General features: G+C 44.0%; 2 protein-coding genes and 1 non-coding gene across 3 annotated transcripts; all 3 read right to left on the bottom strand.

The window, feature by feature from the left end:
* Window positions 1-2,444: 2,444 nt before the first annotated feature.
* On the bottom strand, window positions 2,445-5,157 carry RPS20 (ribosomal protein S20). Its single transcript, XM_055800409.1, has 4 exons — window positions 4,992-5,157; window positions 3,910-4,009; window positions 3,080-3,153; window positions 2,445-2,668 (listed from the first exon to the last, which is right to left on the bottom strand). Exons 1-4 carry the CDS (start codon window positions 4,992-4,994, stop codon window positions 2,486-2,488), a joined length of 360 nt encoding a protein of 119 aa, XP_055656384.1. The 5' UTR covers window positions 4,995-5,157; the 3' UTR covers window positions 2,445-2,485.
* Window positions 3,242-3,306, bottom strand: LOC114013053 (small nucleolar RNA U54). The gene has a single exon (XR_003555894.2). It is a non-coding gene; the product is annotated as a small nucleolar RNA U54 (small nucleolar RNA).
* Window positions 5,158-19,992: 14,835 nt separating the features above from the next.
* MOS (MOS proto-oncogene, serine/threonine kinase) lies at window positions 19,993-24,667 on the bottom strand. Its single transcript, XM_055799950.1, has one exon. The coding sequence runs from the start codon at window positions 21,108-21,110 to the stop codon at window positions 20,061-20,063; it is 1,050 nt and encodes a 349-aa protein (XP_055655925.1). The 5' UTR covers window positions 21,111-24,667; the 3' UTR covers window positions 19,993-20,060.
* Window positions 24,668-24,912: the final 245 nt, after the last annotated feature.

The following is a 24,912-nucleotide window of genomic DNA, read 5'->3' as shown; positions in this document are numbered from 1 at the left end:
CACCTCCGCGGCCCCGCCGGCCGGGCGCGGCCCCTGGGCGCAAGGGCGGCCCCGCGGGCGGGCGGGCGGGCAGCGGGGGGAGCGTGCCCGCCGCGCCGCCACCGCCGGTACCTCGCCGCGTACGGGAGCCCGCGGCACGCCAAGGCGGGCGGCGGGGGGAGCATTTGAGCGGGGAGCGGCGGGCGCCGATTGGCCGAACGGGGCGGAGCGGGGCGGAGCGGCAGTGACGGACAGGCCGGTGGCGGGCGCGGCTCCCTCCGCCCGGCAGGGGGCGCCGCCGCACAGCGCAAAGCCCCCGCAGCGCCGCCAGCCGCCGAGCCGCCGCCGCCGCCGGGCCGGGGTGCGGGTGGCGCGGGGGTTATTTGTCGGTTTCGGTGAGGCACCGGGGAAAGAAACTGTTTGACCGAAGTAAGACGGCGCCGCGAGCGGCAGCTTAGCGGCCAGAGGAGGGTTGTCCTGCCCTGAGGGCGGGCTGGGTAGGGGGAAGGGAGGAGGAGGCGCAGATACCTAAATATTTCCGTCAAAACAGTTATATAAAGTTACCGTGGGCGTTACGTAACCGCTTTGACACTACGCGGTGTCGTCGTAAACTCAGTAGAAAACAAACATGACAAAACCGCCCGGGTTACACAAAGCCAGACCAGGGGCCGCGCCGTGGGGACAGGCCCTCTGCAGGCGCTGGCGGTACCCCTGGCTCAGCCTCCCCGCACCCCCGGGTCACCCTCCCCGCACCCAGAGGCCTGCTGCGCTGGTGCGTGGGGAACCTTCAGGCTGAGCCCGTCTATTCGGAGCGCAGGGAGGCAGTTCCATTTCTGTATGGCGCAAAACCCGGGTGCCAGGCCCTTCGGAGGAACCGGAGGCAGGTGGACAGACAGACAGACACTCAGCACACCTCAGGTGGCTTCCTTCTGAAGGGCCACAGCTGCTCGGAGGACATAGCTGGCACTTCAGGTCACTTAGGTATGTTTAATGGGCACGGTGTAAGTCAGAGGTAGCCAGCTGTAAGCTGATAAAAAGCCGTTTGATAGCAATAGGCTGTGACCAACAGGAAAGCACAAAGACAGAAGTAATGTTAAAGCCAGCCAGGCCTCCCTGGATCCCTCCGAGTGCCTTCAGTCAGGCTGTGGGGTTAAGCAGAGGGAAGACTACTCGGGTGAGTTAATAGCTAATCATACATAAAGGTCACTCAGCCTCAGCTAGTAACGCTTCCAGCCTGTTACTTGTTCACTCATTTATCCCCTTGTTCATCTGCCCAGTGTCACAAAGTCAAGTTCTTACCATGCTTTTCGGGGCACCCCATAAAATACAAATGACTTTAAAACTAAGGCTAGAAGTATTTGTCTGGCAGCTCGTATTTATAATGTATTACCAGAATCTGACCTTTAGGAAGACACAGTTGTGTTTGTTTCCCAAGGAAGTAGGCTTGTCACAATCTGCATGTAAATGCAACTAGGTTTCTCACCTTTCTCTTCTACCAAAGCTCTTCAGCCTGCTAGAGGGCCAGAATCCTTCTAAGACTTGACATTTAATGAAATTACAAGTGGGCAGATGAAGGACTCCTGAATCCCTTCAGTTCGAAAGCTCAAGCTTTGGCCACTGTTTTAGATCTTAGTAAATGTAAATGGGACCTCAAAGCTCCACACACTTTGCTTGTTTAATTAGAATTCAAGTTCTCTGCTATGCTTGAAGCAGAAGCAGCAAACCAATCTCAAATGGATGAAATTAAACAGTGTTCTTTCATTTAACTCAGGGCTTTGTCTTGTTGGTTTAAGAATTAATCATAGGTCCTTTAAGAATTAGTTTGCAAAAGAAAAAACCCCCTACCAAGAGAGATCCAAGTAGCAGCAATGAAAATGGCTGTTCTATTGCATTACATATGATGCTTACCTTGAATATTCAGATCTATGAAAATCTAAACCTAGAATGACAACTGAAGAGTTCCACAGCTCAGTTTTGTGATTCTGCACACATGTCTAAAGAACAAACTTGCTGAATTCAATGTATTCACCACAAATTATGCAGTTTTATAACTAACATCCCCAGGACCCTTTGACCATGAAAAGCATGGGGAAAAAAAAGCCAAGTAAGTTAAGTGTTAGTTCAGCCTTGCACACCAAAAACTAAGAACTGAAAGCTTGGTAATTTACCTAAACATCAATTTTAATGCTACTGCTTGCCTGGGTACAGACTAAGATTTCAGCCAAAGTTACCTCCTTTATGGAAAATATATTTTTAATAATTTAAGTGCTGCACATCCATACAGTCACCAACCTCCAACGAAACTATGATGCCCAAGTTTCATCCTCCTTATAACTGGCATATTCTTCCTTAAGTATCATACAATCCTCTCACACAGCATTTTGATTACAATCTCTAATGTCCATCATAAAAATCATCACAGAACTACCCAAGACACCTGGCACAAACACGACAACAAACAGCGATGAAAATTTGTAAATCAACTTTATTCAACGATGGCCATCATTTAGGCATCGGCAATAGTAACTTCAACTTCTACACCTGGTTCAATGCTGATGGAAGTGATCTGCTTCACAATCTCAGAAGGGCTGTGTAGGTCAATGAGCCGCTTATGGATACGCATCTGGAAACGATCCCAGGTCTTGGAACCTTCACCACAAGGAGTCTTCCTGGTAGTGATTCGCAGAGTCTGAAGAAAAATCATAAACACGGGTTATTCAGTTGATGCATACAGAGAAGACTAATCTACAATCAAATTGATCCACGTAAAAATACTGTATGGTATCTAAGTCATCTGGGAAGTTAATTCTAACACTCCTTCACTATATTCAATTTAATTTTAAAAGAATTGCCGATTAAAATGAACTGAAGCTTTGACAGAAAAAAAACTTCAATGTTCAACATGTTTTGTAATAAACAGTTGCCCCAAGTGTCGAAGCAACTTCTGAAGTCATTGCCCATTTACACTGAGTCACCTTCAATTTAGTAGTACTGCTTTTCATCTCAACTCCCCCCCTGCCCCCCCTCAAAAAAAGATGTTTCAAATGCACATTTGCAGAAAACACCCAAACTTTTAGGACAGGAAAACAGTGTTAAGTACCTTGGTGGGCATGCGAACAGGTCCTTTCACTTTCAGGTTTTTTTCCTTAGCACCTCTGATCAGGTCAGCACAGACTGAAAAAAAACCCCACAACAAAATAGGTCAGGTTTGTGTTGGTTTTTTTTTTTTTGCTTGTTCTTTAAGTGAAGATTTTAAACAAGACGTTGGCTCAGAATAGCGTATGAAGTGATCATTGCCATTCATTTTAAGGGTTATCCTCATAGCCAACCACATACTAGTGGAAGTATTACACCATGGTGAGCAAAATCATGTTACAACAGTAGACAAAAGCCATTACAAGTGTAAGCCATATTTAAACTGTTACCAGCCTGAAGATCCTGCATCAGTGATTCTACTACATTTACATTTTATCATTAAAACACTGACAAAACCAGTTCCTAAACAAGATTAAATAATTTCTGAAGGAATGTGAAACTTCTAAATGTAACTCTTCATAACAAGTGACAAAGTACCAGTCAAGAAACAGCACATTTCACATCTTACACATTCAAACAGTGACAACCGAAAACCCCACAAGGACTAAAGAAAGGAATCTGCACTACCTTACATGAGTCATCACAACATGGAAGTTTTCAGCATGGTGAAAACCCCCAAACACTAGCTTCCATTACAAATTAAATCAGAATCTACTTGTCAGTGTATGAAGTGCTCTGGGTTGTTAGCCAAGTCACATGCAAACAGGGAAACACTAACATCTTTAACTACAACTGGTTTCAGTACATTCTACTTTGCAATACATGATGTGATAGCATACATATCACTCATTCTTAACAAACTACTCCAGTTAAAAAAAAAAAAGTATCACTCACCCTTCTCAAGTGATTTTACATTGCGACTTGTCAGAGTAATTCTAATGCGATGAATTGCTACCTCTTGTTCCACAGGTGCTTTGCCGGTATCTTTAAACGCCTAAAACGTTGAAGTTCCAAACATCAGACACTACAGTCAACACCAACTAACGATACCCGCAGCCTCTTAAAACCAGGCTTCTAGAGCCTAAAGAACAATTGAACTACGGGACTATTTTGTTCTCCTGACTAGACGACACGACCGAAGGGTACAGCGGCACAGAGAAATGGTGAGCACTGCCAGGAAGGGCACTGTCCTGACTGCTCTGAGGGAAAGCAGCTTTTTAATGTCTTAACTGCACCTCCCGGTGGGAAGCTGCAAGAACGTGCCTCCCTACACAGAGCATGCTGTCCAGTCACGGATATTCCTCCTCCTCAAAAACAAGCCATTTTTGATTTCACGTCTCTTACAACTTAACCTCACCAGGAATTAAGTAACAAAGACAGCTACAACTTAAAACAGGGAGAACAAAAAGGGGCATCTGGCCAGAAGGGCTAATTCGGCCGCTCAGGGAACCGATTCGTAGAGTTTATGCAATTTGCCGCCTGCAAACCACTGGCCACTGACGTGGATGAGAGAAAACGACAGTGCCGGTGCGGAGGCGGCAAACACGGAGCTAACAAACCGCGGGCCGCACGCCGATGAGGTACTTACTACCTGTCGCACACGCCTCTAACACCGGCCGGACTTGAGGGCACACGCACGAGGCCCTGCGCCACCGCCGGGCCGAGCCGCCTCCGCTCCGCCCGCGCCTGCCCCGCCGCTCCGGAGGACGGCCCCGCCGCGGCCTGGTGCGTGCCGGGCCGCCCGCCCCACCGGCCGGCTTCGGGGAGCGCCGGCGCCAGGCCCCGGCCGGAGACGCCCCGCTCCCGCCAGGCGCCGCCCCAGCGGCGGGGACCCCGCGGCCCGCAGCACGCGCAGCCCTGCCCCCGGGCCAGGCCCGGCACCGGCGGGGCGCACGCGGCCGACCCGGCCCGGCGGCCACGCGGCGCTGCCAGCTGCGCGAGGCGGCGGCCCCCCGCCCCGCCCCCCTCCCCCTCACCATGGCGGCAGCGGCGCCTTCCTGACCGACTTATTCCCGGGCGAAGGGCGCGCGGGGCCCAGCGAACAGCGGTGAGCCAGGAAGCGGCGGCGCGCGGCGCGGGAGAGGAGGCGCGGCGGCCGCGGGGCGCTTATATAGCGAGCGGCACCGCCTCCATCCGGGCGCTGCGGGACCTTTCACCCGCCGGGCTGCGGCCCGGAAGCGGCGCGGAGGGGAGGCTGGGCCGGCGTGGCCTGCTCCGCTCCGCTCAGCTCTGCTGCGTGGCGGCCGGGGAGCGGTGGCCGCCGCCACGCGCCCGGCGGGGCCGAGCTTCGGGGGCTGCCGCGGGACGTGCCGGGCTCCGTGGCCGGGCGGTGCGCGGCACTGCTGGGCCTGGCTGGTGGCCGGCGGGGCACAGCGCTGTTCCCTCCCGGGCCCCGCGGGCGCCTGGCGCTCCTGGCTGCCTTTACCAGCAGCCTTCGGCTTTCTGTTGGGGGAGGTACCGGCGTGTGATGTATAAGCAAGTCCTTATTACTTCCAGTGGTAACGAACCCATTCCCATCTAATTTTATAGTTTGGTTTTTTGGTTTGTTTTTTTTTAAGTTATTCCTGAAAGTGGAGTTGTGGGAATGGAAGCTTTAAGTAAAAACGCTGGTTTCAATCTTTCTTAATTTTAAGAACTGAAATCCGTTTTATTGAAGCCCCTTTATTTAATCAATGATGGGTATTGGAGGGATGTTTTTTAACGAGAGCAGCCATGGATTTGGCCTGACGACTGACAACTGTCAGCCCCAAAACTTTTTTTCTGCTGGGAGCATGCTTGTTTCTAGTTATGTCCCTACTTGACAGATTTATTGAAATGGAGAAACAGACATTATATGTTAGAAAGTGACAGCTGATAGTAAGGTCACTGTGATTATCTTTTATAAATAATATTTTAATTCTAGTTTGGGTTTTTCTCCAGTACTTGGAGGCATGTATAATGTTAGCAAAACAGCTGCCACCTTTGGAAGCTTAGTAATTACTACAGCTATTCAAAAAAGACTGCTTGGCCTGTTAATATGATGTCAGTTTCAGCTATCCCACTAAATACTCCACCGCCCCCCCCCCCTCACCCCCAATGCTTTGTAGGTCTGAATATAGTCCTTAAACCTCACATGATGCAGTTAAATTTTATATGCCAATTATTACATTGTGATGCTCAGTTTCAGACTTGTCTTGCACTTGGATCATTTGTACTCACTCTTTGAAATCTCTGTTTTACTAATAACTTATTTGGGCTAGATACTACATTCTGATAAAGCGGTTCCAATAAACATGGTTACAGAAGTTGTCATCCCGTTTCTGCTTCCTGAAATGCAGCAATGTCTTTTGACAATGGAGATCAGTACTTAAAAAATCTGTTTTGATGATAGTGCTGTTTCTCTGGCCTCTTCCTGTCTGTAATGAGAGCAGTATTTGGTGCTGGTGCTTTGTTTTTCTGAGCCATTTAACAATTAACAATTTTCAACTCACTTATGCATAAGGAACCCATGTTTACTCTGTTGTCAGCTATTCCAACTGTTTACTGAGGAAGTTTTCCATCTATAAGTGTTTATTTATCACTTTTAAATACATGGCCTCACACTGATCATGCCAAAACAATTTTCTGGTAATCCAGATGGTTGTCAATCAACAATATTGCTACATTATTTACTTAAAAGTTTTATGAATGTTCTTAGTAAACTATTTCCAGATAAAATATTGAGCAGCTTGCTGCTGAGAACTGAATCCTGTGGGATTCAGTTAGAAATATGTCCATGACCTCACTGATGACACAGACCTATAACCTGTAAGTTTTCATTTACTTACCATGAACTATATACATGCATAACTATGCCAGTTTCTGTGTCCTACTGAACCAGTCAATCTACGAATGTGTTACATCAACACCGTTGCTGTTGTCTACTAAATGTATGCTGTAATAGCATGAGGAAAAAAAGTCAATCTGCAAAGATACGTTTTCTCATACACTTAAGCTGTGTAAGTACAATTTCCTCATTTATTTATAGTTCCTGTATCAAGAAGTCAGTTTGAGTTTTGTTTGTTGGTTTAGGGCTTCCCCCCCAGGATTAATGCAAGGTTGACAATAAGTTCCTGAATTTGTTCCTTTACTTACTTAATTTTCTAGTATTGGCACCACCTCAGCTTTCTTTGCGATTTTTTCATTTTCTGAGCTTCCCCAGATTTCTCAAAGCTTATGGAAAATCCACATTAACAGCACACAAGTCATCTTTGCCAGCTCTTAAAATTCTTGGATGCAAGCTATCTGGAGCTGCTGATTTAAAAACCCCCTTCTGTTCCTATGTTTAAGGTTTTCCTTAGCTATTGTTAGAATTCTCTGATATATGTTGGTTTTCTCCACAAATGTAGAATAGAAATTGATCTGAACTACCTGCTTTCTCTGAAAGACACAAAAAAATAAAACACTCCAAGCTTCATGCTATTCACAAGTAAATATCCATTGTCAATACAACTTTTTGCTTATCTTCTGATTTTTTTTGTCATTTCTAGATTCCAATTCATATTTTGTATTATGTCTGGTTTTCCTTTGGTTACATATTGGTTTTAACGTAGGTTTTTCTCCCCAGCTATTGCTAATTTTAGTTGTGTGACTGAGTTTGGACTTATTAAATACACTTCTGGCATATGCTTTTTAGATGAAGCATCCAGGAGTATTTTCCTCATGTCATGTAATTAAGAAGATAAACAATAAAGAAGCAAGACATGCTTTTAACATGACTTAGTAGTCTGTAGCAGAAACAGTTTAATACCTAATTTCATGATTTATTACACAGAATGTTGTTCCATGTGCATTCATTACACTTTCTGACTTTTATTTTGTTTTTTATGGATTACTAGCATTATTTTTTTCTCCCTTGCTTTGACCGGTTTGTCCTTCAGAATCAATCCTGAGTAATTAACTGAATATTGTTATCCATATATTTTCCACTAGCTTATAGTAAAGTAAATAAGATTACATTTATGCTTCCAAATTAGTAACTCAGTTCCTATTAATTAACTATATATGTGTAGGGTTAGGTTCTTGTCAGGTGTTTGGTTTTTTGCTTAATTTTAGCCTGATCATGTTTGTGCTAAATGAATGGTCACCTGATTTCTTCAGCTACTTAATGCGATTGCATTTAATCTTGACAAGTTTTATCTGGGAAGCTTTTTTATTCCTGTGACAGGCTAAGTTATACAGTTTTTTTATGCAGGAGAGATGTCCCAGTGTTCTGCAAATCTAGATCCGTTTGTCTAGATGTCAGTTAGCCTTCCATCTTCCTATGTTCATGTGACAAAAAGGATCTTTGAGGAGATCTAGAGCGGTCATAATTCAAGAGTAGATCCTGGTATGAGTCTACCTATGTGACTGAAGAGTTAACCGGACGAGCATGTGCTTGCTGTGACTCAGTATCTTCTGAAGTATTGTAATAACTTCTTGACGTGAAAGCTTGTGCTGTCTTCTGGTGAACGCTGGACTCTGGTACACCTTTGGGTGGTTCAAAGGACAGACATATTCCCCAAGCTTTGCAAATTGGCTTGTGAACACCATTTATTCTTTTGAGTAGATTTATTCTACTTGTTTCACACAGGTGCCCTGTGGATGGTTTTGACAGGGCTCACAGTAGCTACCTTAAATCTGCTTTGTCAGCTTTCATAGTAATGATCTGATGTGGAAGCTACCTGGGTTATGCCAGCCTAATGCCTCTAGTCTTTGCTTTCAATGGTGATTAAGATACGGCCAAAATATATTCCAGCTTCCTTCTCCAAGGTCTTTGGGATCTGAACAGACCTCTAAAGGTTTTGTTTGAACTTCTGGTCATAAGATAACTATGAAGCAGGATCACACTCGAGGCTTCTCAGGAAATCATCAGTAGGTGGTAGAGTATCTAAACCAGTCAGCAGCAATGCAATGAAAGCTATTTTCAAGCCTTTTAAAAAAGGCTTCAGCATCTGCTTGGTCTTAATTGTAGGTATCTGCTGATTCTCTTATGTTAATGTGAAGTTACTTGGTTGTATCGTGTCTCAGAACTCTCCTCACAAGTTCTTTGCTCAGCAGTTAAGTATTACCTGTTAATATCCCTTTGTTGTCTCTAGGTTTTGAACATCTGTAATTACTGTGGCTACAGGTGCCTCAGCTGCAACTGAAAATATCCCCTTTTTAAAGACTGATTTGTGTAGCTGGGTAGTTGCTAACTAGTAACTAACATTCTCTGCAGGTAGCAGATGGGCAGAAGGCACAGTGCATGAGTACCAGTCTGCAGCTTGAATTCTCATAGTGCACCTTGCCCATCCAATTTAGATTTTCTAAATTTTCATGCCAATTCCGGCATAAAGCTCATCATTGTAAAAATTGACACACACCCCTCAAAATACTAGGTTGTCTTTACCTTAAATTTTTTTCACATAACATGGAAAACATGAACTAGATACATTACTCAGAAAAAAAGCAATTGTGCTTTGATGGAGACCTTTACTGTTGGCACATGTTGCGGCAAATATTGATCATTAAGAGATTTTTTTTCAAGTGGGCAGCATGAACTTTGTAGTTACCACTTTTTTACTTCTAAATATGTACTTTATGCCTGAACAGATAATACACTTGGCTTCTAATATCATTGGCTTGGCTAGACCAAAACTTCTCCTTTGTCAGCCTGTTTTGCCTAGTTCCTCTGACACAAATCACAGTAACAGAAAATACATAGCTGCTAATACGCTAGAGCATTTCTAGCGACACCAGCTCTGTGATACATCACTGCAGTATGTCTTTGAACACTCGGGATTGAAACAAGATTGTACATCTGGGCTGCTTTCAGGAGATACTATTTGAATTTGTCCTGCTATAGTTCAGTCTTAAGATTTTTTTCAAATTGATGAATGATGTCTTCTCTGCTTGTCTGGAAGAATGTTTGTTGCTTCTCCACTCCTTGCTCTGCAGATGTGATGCTTCTGTTAAATTTGCAACAATGAAACAGCAACTTTTTGCAGAGAATAACTGTGCAACTCATACAGTCTTGACAGCACCAAGGTAATTTATTGATGAGAAACATGTAATTTGCCAGTAACTAGTGAACTGTATGTTGTGGATCAGTATCAGCAATAGAACAGAAATCACAGTACAGATGCTTACAAAGTGTTAATAAGCACCTACAAATTTCTTGCACACCCTTCTACAACTCATCCCACTTACGTATTCACACAGTTCTATATGCACATGCCCTCTCTTGTGAGAAGTGTGGGTTACAAATGCACACTCGCTGTTTCTAAATCCTTGTTGGAAATGTGGGCACATGTGCCTGTGCAGCTAATCCACGTGCAGTGCTGGTGGGAAGCATGCCCTGTGAGTTCCCGTGCGCACTCCTGAGAGGTGGGTCCCCACTAATCCTGTTGGTCCCCTAGCCAGTACTGGGAGTGGTGTGGCAACTACTTACCATGTCCAGTGGGGAGGATGCTGTCAGGCCTTAGAAATACTAACACCTGCTGCTCCAGTACTGCTTTCCCACCCCAAGGTTTCATGCTATTTACACTCATGTTCCTACCATACCATCTGTTGTTATCCAGGCTACGTTACCAAAAGGGGGGCATGCAATTCCTTTACAAAAAATCCCCAATATCAGTCCAGTGAAAGCAGAACTGGTGGACGCACAAACAAAACTGTGGTTTTGCATCTTATTTTCATTTTGGAAATCACCTTGGAAGACTTTATGTTTGCAAAGGTTAATCAAGTATAAAAAATACATTCCAAACTGCACAAATCTCTCCAATGCAGATTTGGCCACTTGAGGCAGTACCACTTGGTACTGTTTCTCATGATCTCTTTTATTTTGAAAAAGTAGGCAGGTTGAGAAGACTGCAATAGTTTGTAGCGTATGTTAAAAAGTTGCATCTGCTCAAATAATACCCATGGGACTCTTTGAACATAGCAAGCTGGTTTATCAACTGATTTGGAAATGGCTTCCAGGATGCAGGTGGGAAGAATACACTTACCTTGCTGACTTCTTTATGGGTGCTTTGTACTCCCAGTGCTTAGGAACTAGGGGTGCGTGGTGGTACTTACAAACTAATGTGATATTGTGCTAATAAAGACTTTGGAGCTGTCTTCTCCTTAGGTCTGCCTCCTGCAAAGACTTTGTGGGAAGCTACCAGCAGCAGAATGTTTGCATGGTTGGATGTCTGTCCTTGACGAAGAAAACGTTGATTCATTTCACAGCAATTATGTTTACCAATATATGTAGTCCACATATTTTTGCCCATGACCCTCTGTCTGCTGTTTCAGAGCCCAGTTATGAAGTCACTGATCACATTTTTTTCTTCCAAAGACCAGTTTAATCTAATCTAATTCTTTGGCGAGACAGAGTAGGAGGGAATCGTTTCACGGTGCTTGCGCTGCCTCTCTATCATGGAGCAGGGATAATTTAAGGAATGATCCCAACCTCACACTGCCTTCCAACAAGAGGGAAAATTTGTCTTGATATAAAATGCATCACTGCACCGTGTTTGTTGGTTTGGTTTTTTGTTTTGTTTTTCTGAGAAGTTTTCCCTTAGCCCTTTAAAATCAGTTTCCTTTTTGCGATATTCTTGATCCAACTGGTTTTTGGATGATGAATGTTTGCAGGCATAAAATTTAGCAAAAGCTTACCACAGATGAAGAGGAGATTTAAAGCAAAGGGGAATCACCATTTTAACGATACAGGACTATTAGAGATTAGCTGCATCTCACGGTTTTATCTAGATTACATCCAGGTGTCAGGTTGACTTCTGTGGGACTTGTGAAGAAATGCCCTTCTAAACCCTGGCATCTGTAAAGAAAGACTAAATCCAGTTCAGTAATGCATGCTCTGTTGTGACCTGACCCCCTGTGAACTAGCCAAGTTACGTTACTCAAGCCCTGGCAGAAACAGGAATAATAACATAAAACTTAGGACCTGGAACTAAAGAAGATACCATGGTGTTAAAAATGTGCTTTAGAAACAGGAATTATTAGCCACTGAGGAAATCATTACACCGTGATTGTTCAGAACAGCTGGTCGGATCCACAACATAACATGAAAGTGATTCAAGAGGCATCAAATACTAAGTTTTGGTTTCAAAGCACTTGCTGACTTCTCTGAAAAGCTAATGTGGCAAAGTGGCAGCTGCAGCTTACTACATAGAAATTATGAGGTTGTGGTAGGGGGGCAGGAACAACAACCATAGAGTCTGTAATGTCATTTCATAGAAGACCCAGAAGTTCTGTTTCAGAGAATAACTGACGGGAGAGTACAGCAAGGCTATTAAACTTGTATTTCATCTAAATGTACAGCAGTAGTACTGTTACTGTAGGAACTTCACTTGTAATGAAAACAGGGCTTGTAGATGTCCTTTCACACCAGTCTGTAAAACATTGTTACATATGTGGAATATGGTTTGGTTAGTCTCCCAGGGAATAATATAAAATAGAAAAGTCGTTTTCCCACTTAAGTGTTGTAAGAGCAACTATATGTAGATGCACACAATCGCGCTTCCAACATTCCTACCTCTGTGCACAGTGAAAACTCTAGCAACAGGTTTTGCAGATGCAGATCAAGGGGAACAGTATTGTCTACTGGTTTAAAACTGAGGAAGAGATAGTATTTGCGCTTCAGAGAGTTGTGGTCAAGCAATTCAATTTTTAGGCAAATAAAATTAATTATTGTGGTATACTTAGAAGGTGGTTTTGAGTATGGTAGCCGTGTCCCCTGGAAAAATATCCACCAATATTAACATTTGTAATTTTTTCAGCATTATGATCTCATGTTTTTCTTTTAAGTACAAAATATATATATTACAAAATAATCTTTCAATAACTATGACTGTTGGAAGATGTGACTCAATGATCTTAAAAGTCTTTTCCAGCCTAAATGGTTCTATGATTCTGTGTTTCTGAGAGCACCCAGCAGGTACTTTGCGCTATCAATGCCCCCTTCCTGCACCCTTGCAGCAGTGTATTTCCTTTTTGAGAGTCCCTGATGTGGTCAGAGGAAGATCTGCTTCTCATACACTCTTGTGAAATGTTCCTGGGTGAGGTAGAGCCAATCACTTTGTTCTGGCAGGTACAAATGCTTATACTAAATACCCAGGGACTGATTCTCCTCTTTCCTTAAAGAAACAACATACCTTTGATATATAAAACTGTGTTTTTTACTCTTAAAATCCATATATAAAAGATACTTCTTTTCCAATGCGAATCCACCATTACTTTGTGTACTAGTATACATTGCTAAATCATAAAAGTATAGCATTAACTAATCATCATTGTAATTAGCACATAGTGCAATCATCAAGAAAAGAAAGAAAAAACCCTCACAGACAGTTTGGGGCAATGATAATAAATAATAATAAATAAAAATAATTTTGCTGAGCATGTAAAATTAGCCAGCTTTTCATTCTGATGGGCCAGGACCATTGGGTTTTTGGGGGGCTGGGAGTGAGGAGAAGAAGGCCGTGCTTCTTTTAACTGAACAAGAGACTTCCACGAGTTGGTGGTAATGCATGACTGCTCTGAACCGAATCAGTGTCCTTGTCTAATTTTAAGCAGTAGTTCAAGACCTTCAAGTCCAGTAAGTGGGTGGGTGGCTCTAGCATCAACACAGAAATTCACATGCCAGCATGAACTTTTTTCAATGAGAACTTCAGTGATTGAAAGGCTTGTAGCAATTAGGTTTGGTTTTGGGGGTGTCTCCCCTCTTCCTGCTTCTGGCTTGTCTCCTTGCCTCCTCCAGCTACCTCCCTTGTCTCCCTGTGGAAACGGCTCTTTCATACTACACTTGCGGTTATTAGTCAGGTAGTGCTAATTTGTATCGTTGGGACACTAACCAAATGCTGTTTGCAATTCAATACACAACTTTTTAAATGAACTGTGCAAGTGTGAAAACTTTTTAACATAATTTAAAGAAATATATTTCCTCTGAAAGTCAGCTGTCAGCAGGAATGATTAAATTTAAAGAATATCTTTTTCTCCCCTTTAAATCAGAGACCATCTAATAGTGATCATTTCGCTCCCAAAAGCTATGCAAGGATTGACAACTTTAAGGGAGGTCTGGAGAAGTTCTGTCACTTTCTCTGTTCAGGTGCAACTTTCCATACTTGTCTCTGGGGCCAGTTTCACTTACACCATGTCTGAATCAAAATCCTTTCACCATTTTTGAATGGTGAGTGGTAAGCGGTTGAGAAAAATACATGGCTTGAAAAGAAAACTGGTTTTCCTTCCGCCCTTTTCAGGGGAGTAACTTAAAAAGAGCTGGACATTTATGTTGCCAATTTGCAACCTACTTTGCTCTTTGTAGCCTGGCACATGTGCAGTAGAATATTTATTAAGTTATGAATTACCCTATTATCCCAGGTGCCCTGCAAAGGCAAATGCAATCACCTCCCAGCTCTGCTGAACACTCAGGCTATTGAACTTCAGGCTGGGTAGAGAGCAAAACTCAGCCTCGCACTTGGAGAGGTCCAGGGGCGGATGGTGCCTGTACTATCAAATTGTCCCATGGCATCCTTAGCTGATGGCAGACTGGGATAGATGCCAGTAGACTTTTTTTGTTCCATTTTCCTTCTTTAACTGGTTTTAGGGCTTTTCATTTGACAGGCAGACAAATATTTGGCAGCTGGGTTAACTGAAGCATAGAAAGAGGCTCTTTGAGCACTACATTAAGGTATTTGCAGCTGATAAATGGCTAAAATAACGTATAAGTAAAATGTTCAAAGTACAGTTAATTTTAAAAATAACCATTCATTTTCTACCTCTATTTTCATCTTTGATCTAGTAGATGAATTTATAAACACAGATGCTGATGCTGCAAAAATTGATACACAAGTCAAATGCTAAGCATCCACTTAAGTCCCACTGATTTTACAAATATCTGTGGTATATTCTGTAAAATAATTTCTTGGGATTTTTTCTTTGCTGCAAATACGTCTTACCACAGAATGCAGAAACAACCTGTACATCTTCACGCTTCATCCATGCCATCCTACACTCTGTATTAAGGATGTGCCCATCTCCAAGCTATATAATATTTTTATTATTTGAAGATAGATTCTTTCTGGGTTGAGATAAAGCATGCCACCAAAAAAAAAAGGGGGGGGGGGGGAAATGTAAAAATAGATGGAAAAAACCTTTAAAGAACTAACATAAACACCATAATTTATAATTTTCAGAATATCAGGAACAAGAAATCTGTCAAGTCTCTCTGATAGGTCTACTGATGTCAGGTTTTTAAAAGAAAAACCAAACTAAACAAACCTCTAATCAATGAAGCCTGATCCCAGCCAAGACAACAAAGACATTGCAAAGAATCAAAGTGTGTTCCTTGCATGTGTGTTGTCCCCGGAGGAACCACAAAATAGGTTCATGCTAGGAACATTTTAGCAGAACTCAGGAGCTGTCTAAAATTCAAGCATCTATAAATGTTATAATTGCAGAACTTTTGTGGTTGAAAGGGACCTCTGGAGATTGTCTCATTCAACCTCCTGTTCACAGCAGACTCAGCTACAGCAGCTTGCTCAGTACCGTGCCCAGCTGGGTTCTGAATATCTCCAAGGATGAAGACTCCACAGCCTCTCTGAGCAACCTGTGCCAGTGTTTGACCATCCTCACAGCAAAATTTTTTTTCTCTTGCATTTAAATCAAGTTTCCTGTCCTTCAGTTTGTGTTCGTTGCATCTTGTCCTGTCACTGGGCACTGCTGAGAAGAGACTGGCTCCATCTTTACTACCTCCCATCAGTATTTATACAAACTGATAAGATCCCCCTGAGCCTTCTCTTTCCAGTACCATTTCTCAGCCTCTCCTCACACACAGAGGTTCCAATCCCCCAATCAGCTTAATGGCCCTTCGATGCAGTTTTGGTCCAGTACATCCAACTTTTTTGTTCCAGCATAGTCCCGAGCTGGCCACGGTGCTCCAGATGTGTCTCACCAGGGCTGAGTGAACAGGGGGGAGTTATCTCTTCTGGCAGTGCTCTGGAAGAGCTGGAATCACCCTTTGTAGTGCACCCCTGGATGCTGTTGGGCGCCTTTGCCACAAGGGTGCATTGCTGGCTCATGCTCAACTATGTCTGCCAGGAGCTCCAGGTCCTTTCCTGCAAAGCTGCTTTCCTGCCAGTCAGCCCCCAGCCTGTACTGGTGCATGGGGTTATCCTCCACCTGGTGCTGGACTTTGCAATTCCCTGCGTTGATTGCCATCAGCAGATTTCTCCAGCTTGGTAAGGTCTCTCTGAACACCAGCACAACCATCTGAGGTATTGACCACTCCATCTGATTCTGTATCATCTGCAAACTTGCTCAAGGTGCACTCTGTCCCATCATCCAGGCTATTAATGGAGATGTTAACCTGTACTGGGCCCAGTATTGATCTCTGATGTATACCACTAATGGCTGGTTTCCCATTGGACTTCATGCCACTGATCACAACCCTTTGAGCCCAGCAGCTCAGCTGGGCCTGTACTTCATCAGTTTCTCTGTAAGGATGTAATGGGAAGCAGGGCCAAAAGCCTCACTAAGGTCAAGATAAGCAACAGCCACTACTCTCCCCTCATCCAGCAGCCAGTAATCTCATTGCAGAAGGCTACCAGGTTGGTCAAGCATGAATTCCGCTTCATAAGTCCATGCTGACTGCTCCCAATCACCTTCCCATCCTTCATATATTTTGCAGTGATTTCCAAAATTATTTGTCCACTACTTTCCCACGGCTTTAGGCGAGGTTGACTGGCTTGTAGTTTCCCCAATCCTCCTTTTTAGCCATCTTGTAGGTAGGAGGTATATTTTCTTTCTTCCAGTCCTCAGAATTCTCTACTGTCCACCCCGACCTTCCAAAGAGAATAAAGAGTGGTCTCACAATGACATCAGCAAGTTCTGTCAGCATTTCTGAGCACATCCCATCAGCTCCCATGAACTTGTGTATGTCTTGTTTGCTTGAAGTTCCTTAGCCCAATCCTTCTCTATCAACGGTAATTCCTCCTTGCTCTAGACTTCCCATTGGTCTCTCAACTCTTGCATGTTTATTTTTTATGTTTGAGTTCAATCAGGAACTCCTTGTTTATCCTCGGAGGCATCCTGCCACCTTTGATTTTCTGCTTATTGGGATGGACCATTCTTACGCTTGGAGAAGGCAATCCTTGAAAATCAAGAGGTTGGGCCTCTCTTCTCTCCAGGACAGTACCTGATGGAAGTCGTTAAGAAATAACTTTCCTAATTACATGACTGGCATCCGCACAAGATACATAGATTAGCAGATACTATATTAAAGGAATTAACAGACACATAGATATGATCTATTTAGAGGGAGCCATTATTGCTTTTGTTGGAAGGACTTGCTTGTGCTTCACAGTGGTGTTGAATTGTATTGGAATTCTTTAGGAGCACCAACAGCATGCAGATAAGGAGCTGGTTTATATGTTCCCTTTGGGTTTCCAAAGGTATTTGAAAAATACTTCACTGCAAACTTTTTAAAGCAGCCATGTTTAGGAGAGAAAATCCTGGGCTGGATAAGTCAAAAGATAGGAGCAGAGGGTAAAAGTAAAGTGTCAGTTTCTCTCAATTCGAGAAAGCGTCCACTGGTGTTTCAGTCTCCTGTGCTGCTAAGACATCCATAAATGAAGTGCAAGAGGGTGAGCCATAAGAGAAATAAATTTGCTAGCAGTGGAATTATTTAAGACACTGAGTGCAAGGGCTAGCTACAAACTGGCAGAAGGAAATTCAGGGTAGATTGACATAAAGTAAGGCAAACAGGTTAAATAATCCTCATCGAACAGAACCATGGATTCTGAGCTATCAGGCCTGAGATGTTTCTTGATTAGTTTTAACTCAAAGCTCATTAGCCATCAAAAAGCAGCAAATCAAATCTTAGAAGTTACTAAACAATAGAACATCATTATGCCAGCAGATTATGACATGGCTACATCTTGAGTGCCGCTGCAGAGTTCTCACTCTCAAAAAAGTATCCAGTAAAATTGACAGAGACCTCTGCAGAGTTGATTATGCTACAAGAGTAGATCTTGGCCATCCAGTATTCTTCTGTCCAGCATAACAGAGAATTTGAAGGGTGCTTGATTTTTCAGAGACTCAAGTAGCACTTATTGGTGCTAAAGTATCATTAAGCACAAAATAGCAAGTTTCTAGCAGTCTAAGCAACAAGCTACCTCGACTGGCAAAATAAATACAACACATAAGCATCTAGGAACAACTAAAAAACTGTAATTCCATTTTTTTTATTATATTCTTTTGAAGACTGGAAAAACATTTTTGTCTAAGGGTTGATGTTAAGATGAGGCATGCCAATGGCTTTATCTGACATTTTGTCTTACGTGCCCTCAGCTAATCATTTTAAAAGGTAACTGGCTTATTATATTAACTTTTATAAGACATTTCTTGTTTATTAGAAGATGTTCTGCAACACAAAAAAAACTGAAGTTCAGGGTCTATAACATAATTATTTTGACAGAGAGAAAACAGAAAATATATTCCAGAATTTACCTTCAGGTTTTTCATTCCAGTGGGCATTTTACAGTTTCCACTTAAGGGGAACAGAAAAGCAAGAAATATTTAAGCTTAGGTATGCTTTAGAAACCATTAATTTCAATGACCAACCCAAGACCTGCAGGATCATCTCAAATTCAAATAGCTGCTCATTTCGAGGATTTCACGGGGCTAAGAGCAGATGTGTGTCAGAAATCAGGAAACTGGCTCAATTCCTTCGGGATTTTTTTTCCAGAATGGAAGCATGGGGGAGGAAGGGAAAAGAAGAAAAACAATTTGACTGAAACCTCACTCTTTCTCCTGTCTTAAAGAGAAGTGGGAGTCTTTAAGCAGAATGGCAATATCAGCTACAGCAGTCAGATCTTTGGAGCTCCAGATAAGGGTTGAAGTAGACAGATGTATATTTATCAGTTCTGATAAATCAGGGATCAGAGCTCTTTGTCTTCCCCATTGCCTACAGCACTTCCTTCCCCAGACACCTTACAACCAGATTAGGAAAGATCGTAGATAAGACATAAGCAATGCAGAGGATAGTTCAACAGTGTCTATTTGGAGCACGTGCAGAGTATCATTATTACTGCTTTAAGCAATCTTCCTTTTCAGTACTTCCAGTATCTTGTCTAATATGGATCCATGCATTACAAAGGGCAAGTAATCCCTCCCCACCACCACCACCACCTTGATTTATGAGGTTTTTGCATCTCTCCATCTCCCTTCATGCTTCCGCAATTATTTTTTTTTTTTTCAACTCCCACTGTACTTCCAAAACCTGGAAACTTTCTGTTCCACACAAGATGCTCTTATAAGAGCTAAAGTTTACAGTATACCAACTAGCAAATTAGAATTAACGAACCTGGTAGCATGGAGGTCTTATAAAAGCACAGGTTGTTAAGGTATCTTCTTACTCTTAAGAGCCATAGACTGACAAAAAAGGTTTCTTATTTCAAGCAGTATGTGGGTAGTTCACGTTTTCCATTTCAGAAACAGCATACTTACTGAAATTAAGTACACCTAAGAACAAGGAAAAATCCCGCTGACACTCCGTATTTGTTTTTCTGCATGCATTGATTTGTGATGCATACTCATTCCTTGGTAAATGAAGAGGAAAAGCTCAAATGCACAAACCTAGCTAGTGTAAAGAACTGCTCACATCTGACATCTTGGAAATACCAAAAGGTATTATGTACAAAGAACCTTCCAAAAGCAGCCCTTTTTCGTACTTCACTTATTTGAAAACAACTTTTTTTCTGCACATCACATTCCCCAGTTTCTCCCCGAGCAAGGCAGCTCACAACAGGTCAACCTTAAAAAGCTGTATTTGCCAGCACCTTGATCCTTGCCTCTATCCCCTCCCATGGTAAAAATCCAGTTTTGTTAAATCTCTTTATTTATAATCTTTTTATATCAAAACAGTTTTGTGCTTTTGGTTTGTGGTTTTTTTTTATATAAAAAACAGCAACAAAGCCTTTAGATCACACAGGGGCTAAATTCGTTATGTTTGAAGGAAAGGGAAGAAGAGACAACAATAAAAGAAACTGTAAGAGTCCTGCATTTTCCTAGAGGCTTCCCTTGAGGGCCCTGAGGCTGGGAAGCAGCTCAGCCGCACTCGGGCGCTCCTCTACATTAGCCTTCCAGCAGCAGCTAATAATGCTCTGGAGTCTCTGGCCCACTGGTGACTCGTGGAAAACAGCAGCAGCCAGTGAAGGGCGTAAGTTATAGGCTACCACAGCATAGAGCACATACTGCCGCTCACCCTGGTAGGGCTGCTCTCGCATGACAATTTGCCAGAGGGTGATAGCAAACGAGTAGATGTCTGCTTTGGCAGTGACCCTCTCCCCTTTGAGGAGCTCTGGGGCACGGTGTGTGTACGTGCCCCCTTGCTGGCAAACATGGGAGCTCTGGGACAAGCCCTCCTCCAGTTTCTGAGAGCACCCAAAGTCTCCAATCTTGCACACTCCCTGCTCAGTGATGAAAATGTTTGCAGGCTTCAGGTCCAAGTGTACAATGCCCTGTGAGTGAAGAAAGGCTAAGCCCGTTATAATGTCACAAGAATAGCACACAGTCTCTTCCATGCTCAGGGCCTTCCTCCCACATCCGCCTTCATCATCCTCACCCTGTCTCCACGCATCACCAGTGCCATAGATTACATGGTGCAGAGTGATATTACCCACATACTCCATAATGATGGTGCCCAGGCTGTTCTGGCTGGCTGGGGCACACGTGCTGGCAGCCACCACACGTACCACGTTATTATGCTGTAGCCAGGCTACGTTCAGCTCAGCCCAGAAGCTCTGTCGTGATGCCAGCCGGTTTTTGCTGCTCTTCTTCACCTGCTTCACAGCCACAGTTGCACCGTGGTAGGTGGCTTTGTAGACAGATCCAAAGCCCCCAGAGCCTAGGGGCTGCAGGAGGCAGAGCTGATCCCAGTCAATGGAGCACCAGGCCAGGCGTGGAGGCAAGCGGCGAGTCCTGACCGAAGGAGTTCCTCCCAAAAAATCTTTGCTGCCTTTGCCAGGGATAACTAAGGGGCTGCTGCAGGGTCGCAAATCCACAGATGAGGAAAATTCCCAGGGAAGAAAACAATTAAGAGGAATGGGTGATGGCATAATAAGATGGAGAAAACAACAAGCAGTTACTAAGACAGAAAACTAGAAAGATTCCCTGACAGAAAGGACTCTGCAGGGGCTGCCAAAGCCTTTTATCCCCTCTTCACCATTTTCCTCCCTTACCCCAAATGAACTGCATCTGTCACAACTAGCTGAACCCAATCAGGCTCACCTGGAAACATTCTCCTCCAACCCTGAAGCAAACCTTTAGAAAATCGAGGTAAATGGATTTAAAGCTAAAAAGATGTTAACTCATATGTATGTCACATCATTTGTAATCTCAAGAGAAAAGAAAGATGTTCTGCCCATTGAATGCTTCTAGCAAAATGCCCCAGGAATAAATAAAGCAATGATTGGTGAATGCATTTCACCATGGCTCCAGGCAGGAACGGTCATCATCAGATGCATTAAACAAAGTCATTATCAGAGGAAGCAGCTGAAATGGTGAGTGCTAGCGTTTCGTGATGCTATGGCAGGCATAACTAATATAAAAGCATGTTTGTAGAAACCCTGCCACTTAAACACGATTGGGACAAGGGGACTGGTTTGCTTGCTCAGCTCTGCTCATGCAGGACAGCATCCTTATTATAGCAGCATAAAGACAAATGATTGCTCTGTATCATCTACTGATATAGTAACTAGAATTATACATAAATATTTGGTCATCTTCCCATCACATCCCACACAGTTACTACAGGTGTGTATTTTATTTCTGCATTCTCCTTAGTAAACTTATTGCTAAATTTACAGAGCTGTTCTGGTAGAAGACAAACATAATTTTGCCTTGCTGATCCCAGTGATTTTCAGAGGGGCTTTTGCTCTTTTGGCCCTGCTTCACCTTCTCATAGTGCTCATGTTAACTGCCTTAGTCTTCAGCACCTGCTGCCCAAGCATCAGAGCACCCTCATGGGACCTATACAGCTTTTGAATATGCCAGTAAGTATCTTTCTGTACGTGTTGACAAACATCTTTGAAAGCTTGGTACCCATTTCCCACTTTCTTGCCCATCATAACCTTCCTCTGGATGTCAGTTTTGCCAACACAGATCCTCCCATGGGACTTCAAAGGTCGGCGGTGCCCGTTTCTCCAGAGTTTACCTCTGGGCAGCACTGGCTCAGCGGGCAGTTCTTGCAGAGTTTTCCTGATGTTTCCTGTTCCTTTTGTTTTGCTCCTCTGGATGAGTAAGATGCAGCACAGATGCACTGAGGGAGGTTTCAGAGGTGCTCAGAATATGTGCAAGCCCAACTGGAGTGTTCTCCACTTCGAGACTGGTTTGATTGTTCACCTCAACAGACAAACCTGATGTCCCAAGGTTATCTTCAGACCCTAACTGAACTCTAGATCAGCTCAGCCAGAGGGTTTCAAAGGTACCACTCTGTGTAGCAAATCAGTGATAGAGATCTTCCTGGGTAGTGAGACTTAGGACTATCAGGAGAAATTTGTCATTGCAATTCAGAGGGAAGCAAACCTGGACCAGAGATGAATATGAATGGGGAATTTGGGTTATCACCTGCCAGTGTGAAACTGATAGGCTGGGGAAGAACTAGATAAATAGGTGCTAATATGCATTGTAGAGTTGCTAACAAGTGAGAGTTGCAAAGAGTTAGGGATGCCAGAGGGCCTCTCAATGGCCCTGGGTGGGACAGTCCCTGCAGATAGGACTGCCTGACAACACCAGGCTCCTCTTCCCTTGCCCCACCCAGAAGAGACTCTAATAGTGCCAGAGGCCCCTGGACTCCTCTGGTGTTACCACACCCTGAGAACCTCGTGCTGTAAAGCACAAGCCAGCTGGGTAATACCCTGCTGCTGCCCCTGCCTAAGGGCAGCTATCTGGCTTGAGGCACCGTTCAACATCAGTTATGCAGGGAAGCTCTGGGGGTGGGGGGAAGACCACAGGAGCTTTAGTTTTAAACAGGCAGTGAGGTAAGCTGTGGAGACAACAGGTATTTTATACTCCTTTTCTGAGCAACACTGTGATTTTATGCTTGTATGCAGAAGTCTTCACTTCTAATCTTTGCAGAGAATGTTTTCTAGGCAGGTGGGTTGTGATGGAAATCAAAAGCTGCAGTAAGCAGATGAAACTGTACTGGAGGGAGAAAGGAATTTTTATGCCTATTTTCTGAGTGCTATTAGGGCTCTAATTCTTGCATGAACTTATAGAATGGTTTGAGTTGGAAGGGACCTTAAAAATCACCTAGTTCCAACCCTGCTGCCATGGGCAGGGGAACTTCCCACCAGACCAGGTTGCTCAAAGCCCCATCCAGCCTGGCCTTGAGCACTTCCAGGCATGGGGCATCCACAGCTGCTCTGGGAAACCTGGCCCAGTGCCTCACCACCCTCACAGTAAAGGATTTCTTCCTCATATCTAATGTAAATCTACCCTCTCCTAATTTAAACCATTACCCCTTGCCTTACTGCTACAGGCTCTACTAAAATGTCTGTCCCCATCTTTCTCATAAACCCCCTTTAAGTATTGAAAGGCCTCCCCTGGAGCCTTCTCTTCTCCAGGCTGAACAACCCCAGCTCTCTCAGCCTGCCCTCACAGAGGAGGTGCCCCAGCCCTCTGATCATCTTCATGGCCCTCCTCTGGACTGGTTCCAACGGGTCCATGTTCTTCTTATCTTGGGGGCCCCAGGGGTGGATGCAGTACTCCAGGTGGGGTCTCACAAGAGCAGAGGGGGCGAATCGCCTCCCTCGACCTGTTGGTCATGCTTCTTTTGATGCAGCCCAGGATACGTTTGGCTTTCTGGGCTGCAAGTGCACGTTGCACATTACAGCATTGCACGCTGCCTCTCGCCCAACAACACCCCTAAGCTTTCTCCTCAGGGTTGCTCTCATTCCATTCTCTGCCCAGCATGTAATTGTGCTTGGGACTGACCCAACCTACATGCAGTACTTTGCACTTGGCCTTGTTGAACTTCATGAGGTTCACACAGGTCCACCTCTCAAGCCTGTCAAGGTCCCTCTGGATGGCATCCCTTCCCTCCAATGTGTCAACCACACCATACAGCTTGGTGTGGTCAGCATACTTGCTGAGCGTGCACTTGACCTCACTGTCCTGTCACTGACGAAGGTGTTGAACAGTGCCAGTCCCAGTACGGATGAGGAATGCCACTTGTTACCAGTCTCCGCTTGGACATTGAGCCATTGACCACAACTCTCTGAGTGCAACCATCCAGTCAATTCCTTATCCACCGAGTGGTCCACCCGTCAAATCTGTGTCTCTCCAGTTTAGAGACTAGGATGTTGTGTGGGACAGTGTAAAAAGCTTCTTCTGTGCCATATAGTATATAAAAGCAGCAGAGAGACGTCTCTGCTATGAATTCTCCAAAAATATCAGCCTTCTCATGGAAGAAATGCACTTGTTCCAACCTGTTTTCACCCGGTTAAGGCGGCAAAAAAAGTTCAAAGGGAAAGTTGGTTGAGGAAGAGGAGTAGATAGAAGGATGCATGGATGAAGGGCCTGAGAGTGGACCTGCTAAGCTGACAAATATAGGAGCATATCTGGAGATTGTGAATGCTACAGAACACAGCAGTAAAATCTATGTTCGTAAAGCAGAGGGTTAGGATAGGGCTGTTCCCAAATTTCTTTGGTTGAAGTCTCATTCGGAAGGATACAGCAGAACTTCCATATAATTTTTTCCAGCTTCCATGTCCTCCCCACTCCTTCCAGTTGTCCCTCTTTTGGTAATTTTCATGTCACCTTTTTCTCTTTGAAACCTTTCTGGTTTTGCCTGTCATGGCAGGTGTATTGTATTGCTCTTGGGGAATACACTGAATTTTTGAGCAGGAAGAGGGGTGT

Source organism: Falco peregrinus, chromosome 3, assembly GCF_023634155.1.
Source record: "Falco peregrinus isolate bFalPer1 chromosome 3, bFalPer1.pri, whole genome shotgun sequence".
NCBI lineage: Eukaryota > Metazoa > Chordata > Aves > Falconiformes > Falconidae > Falco > Falco peregrinus.
This window is presented reverse-complemented; position numbering and strand designations above follow the sequence as displayed.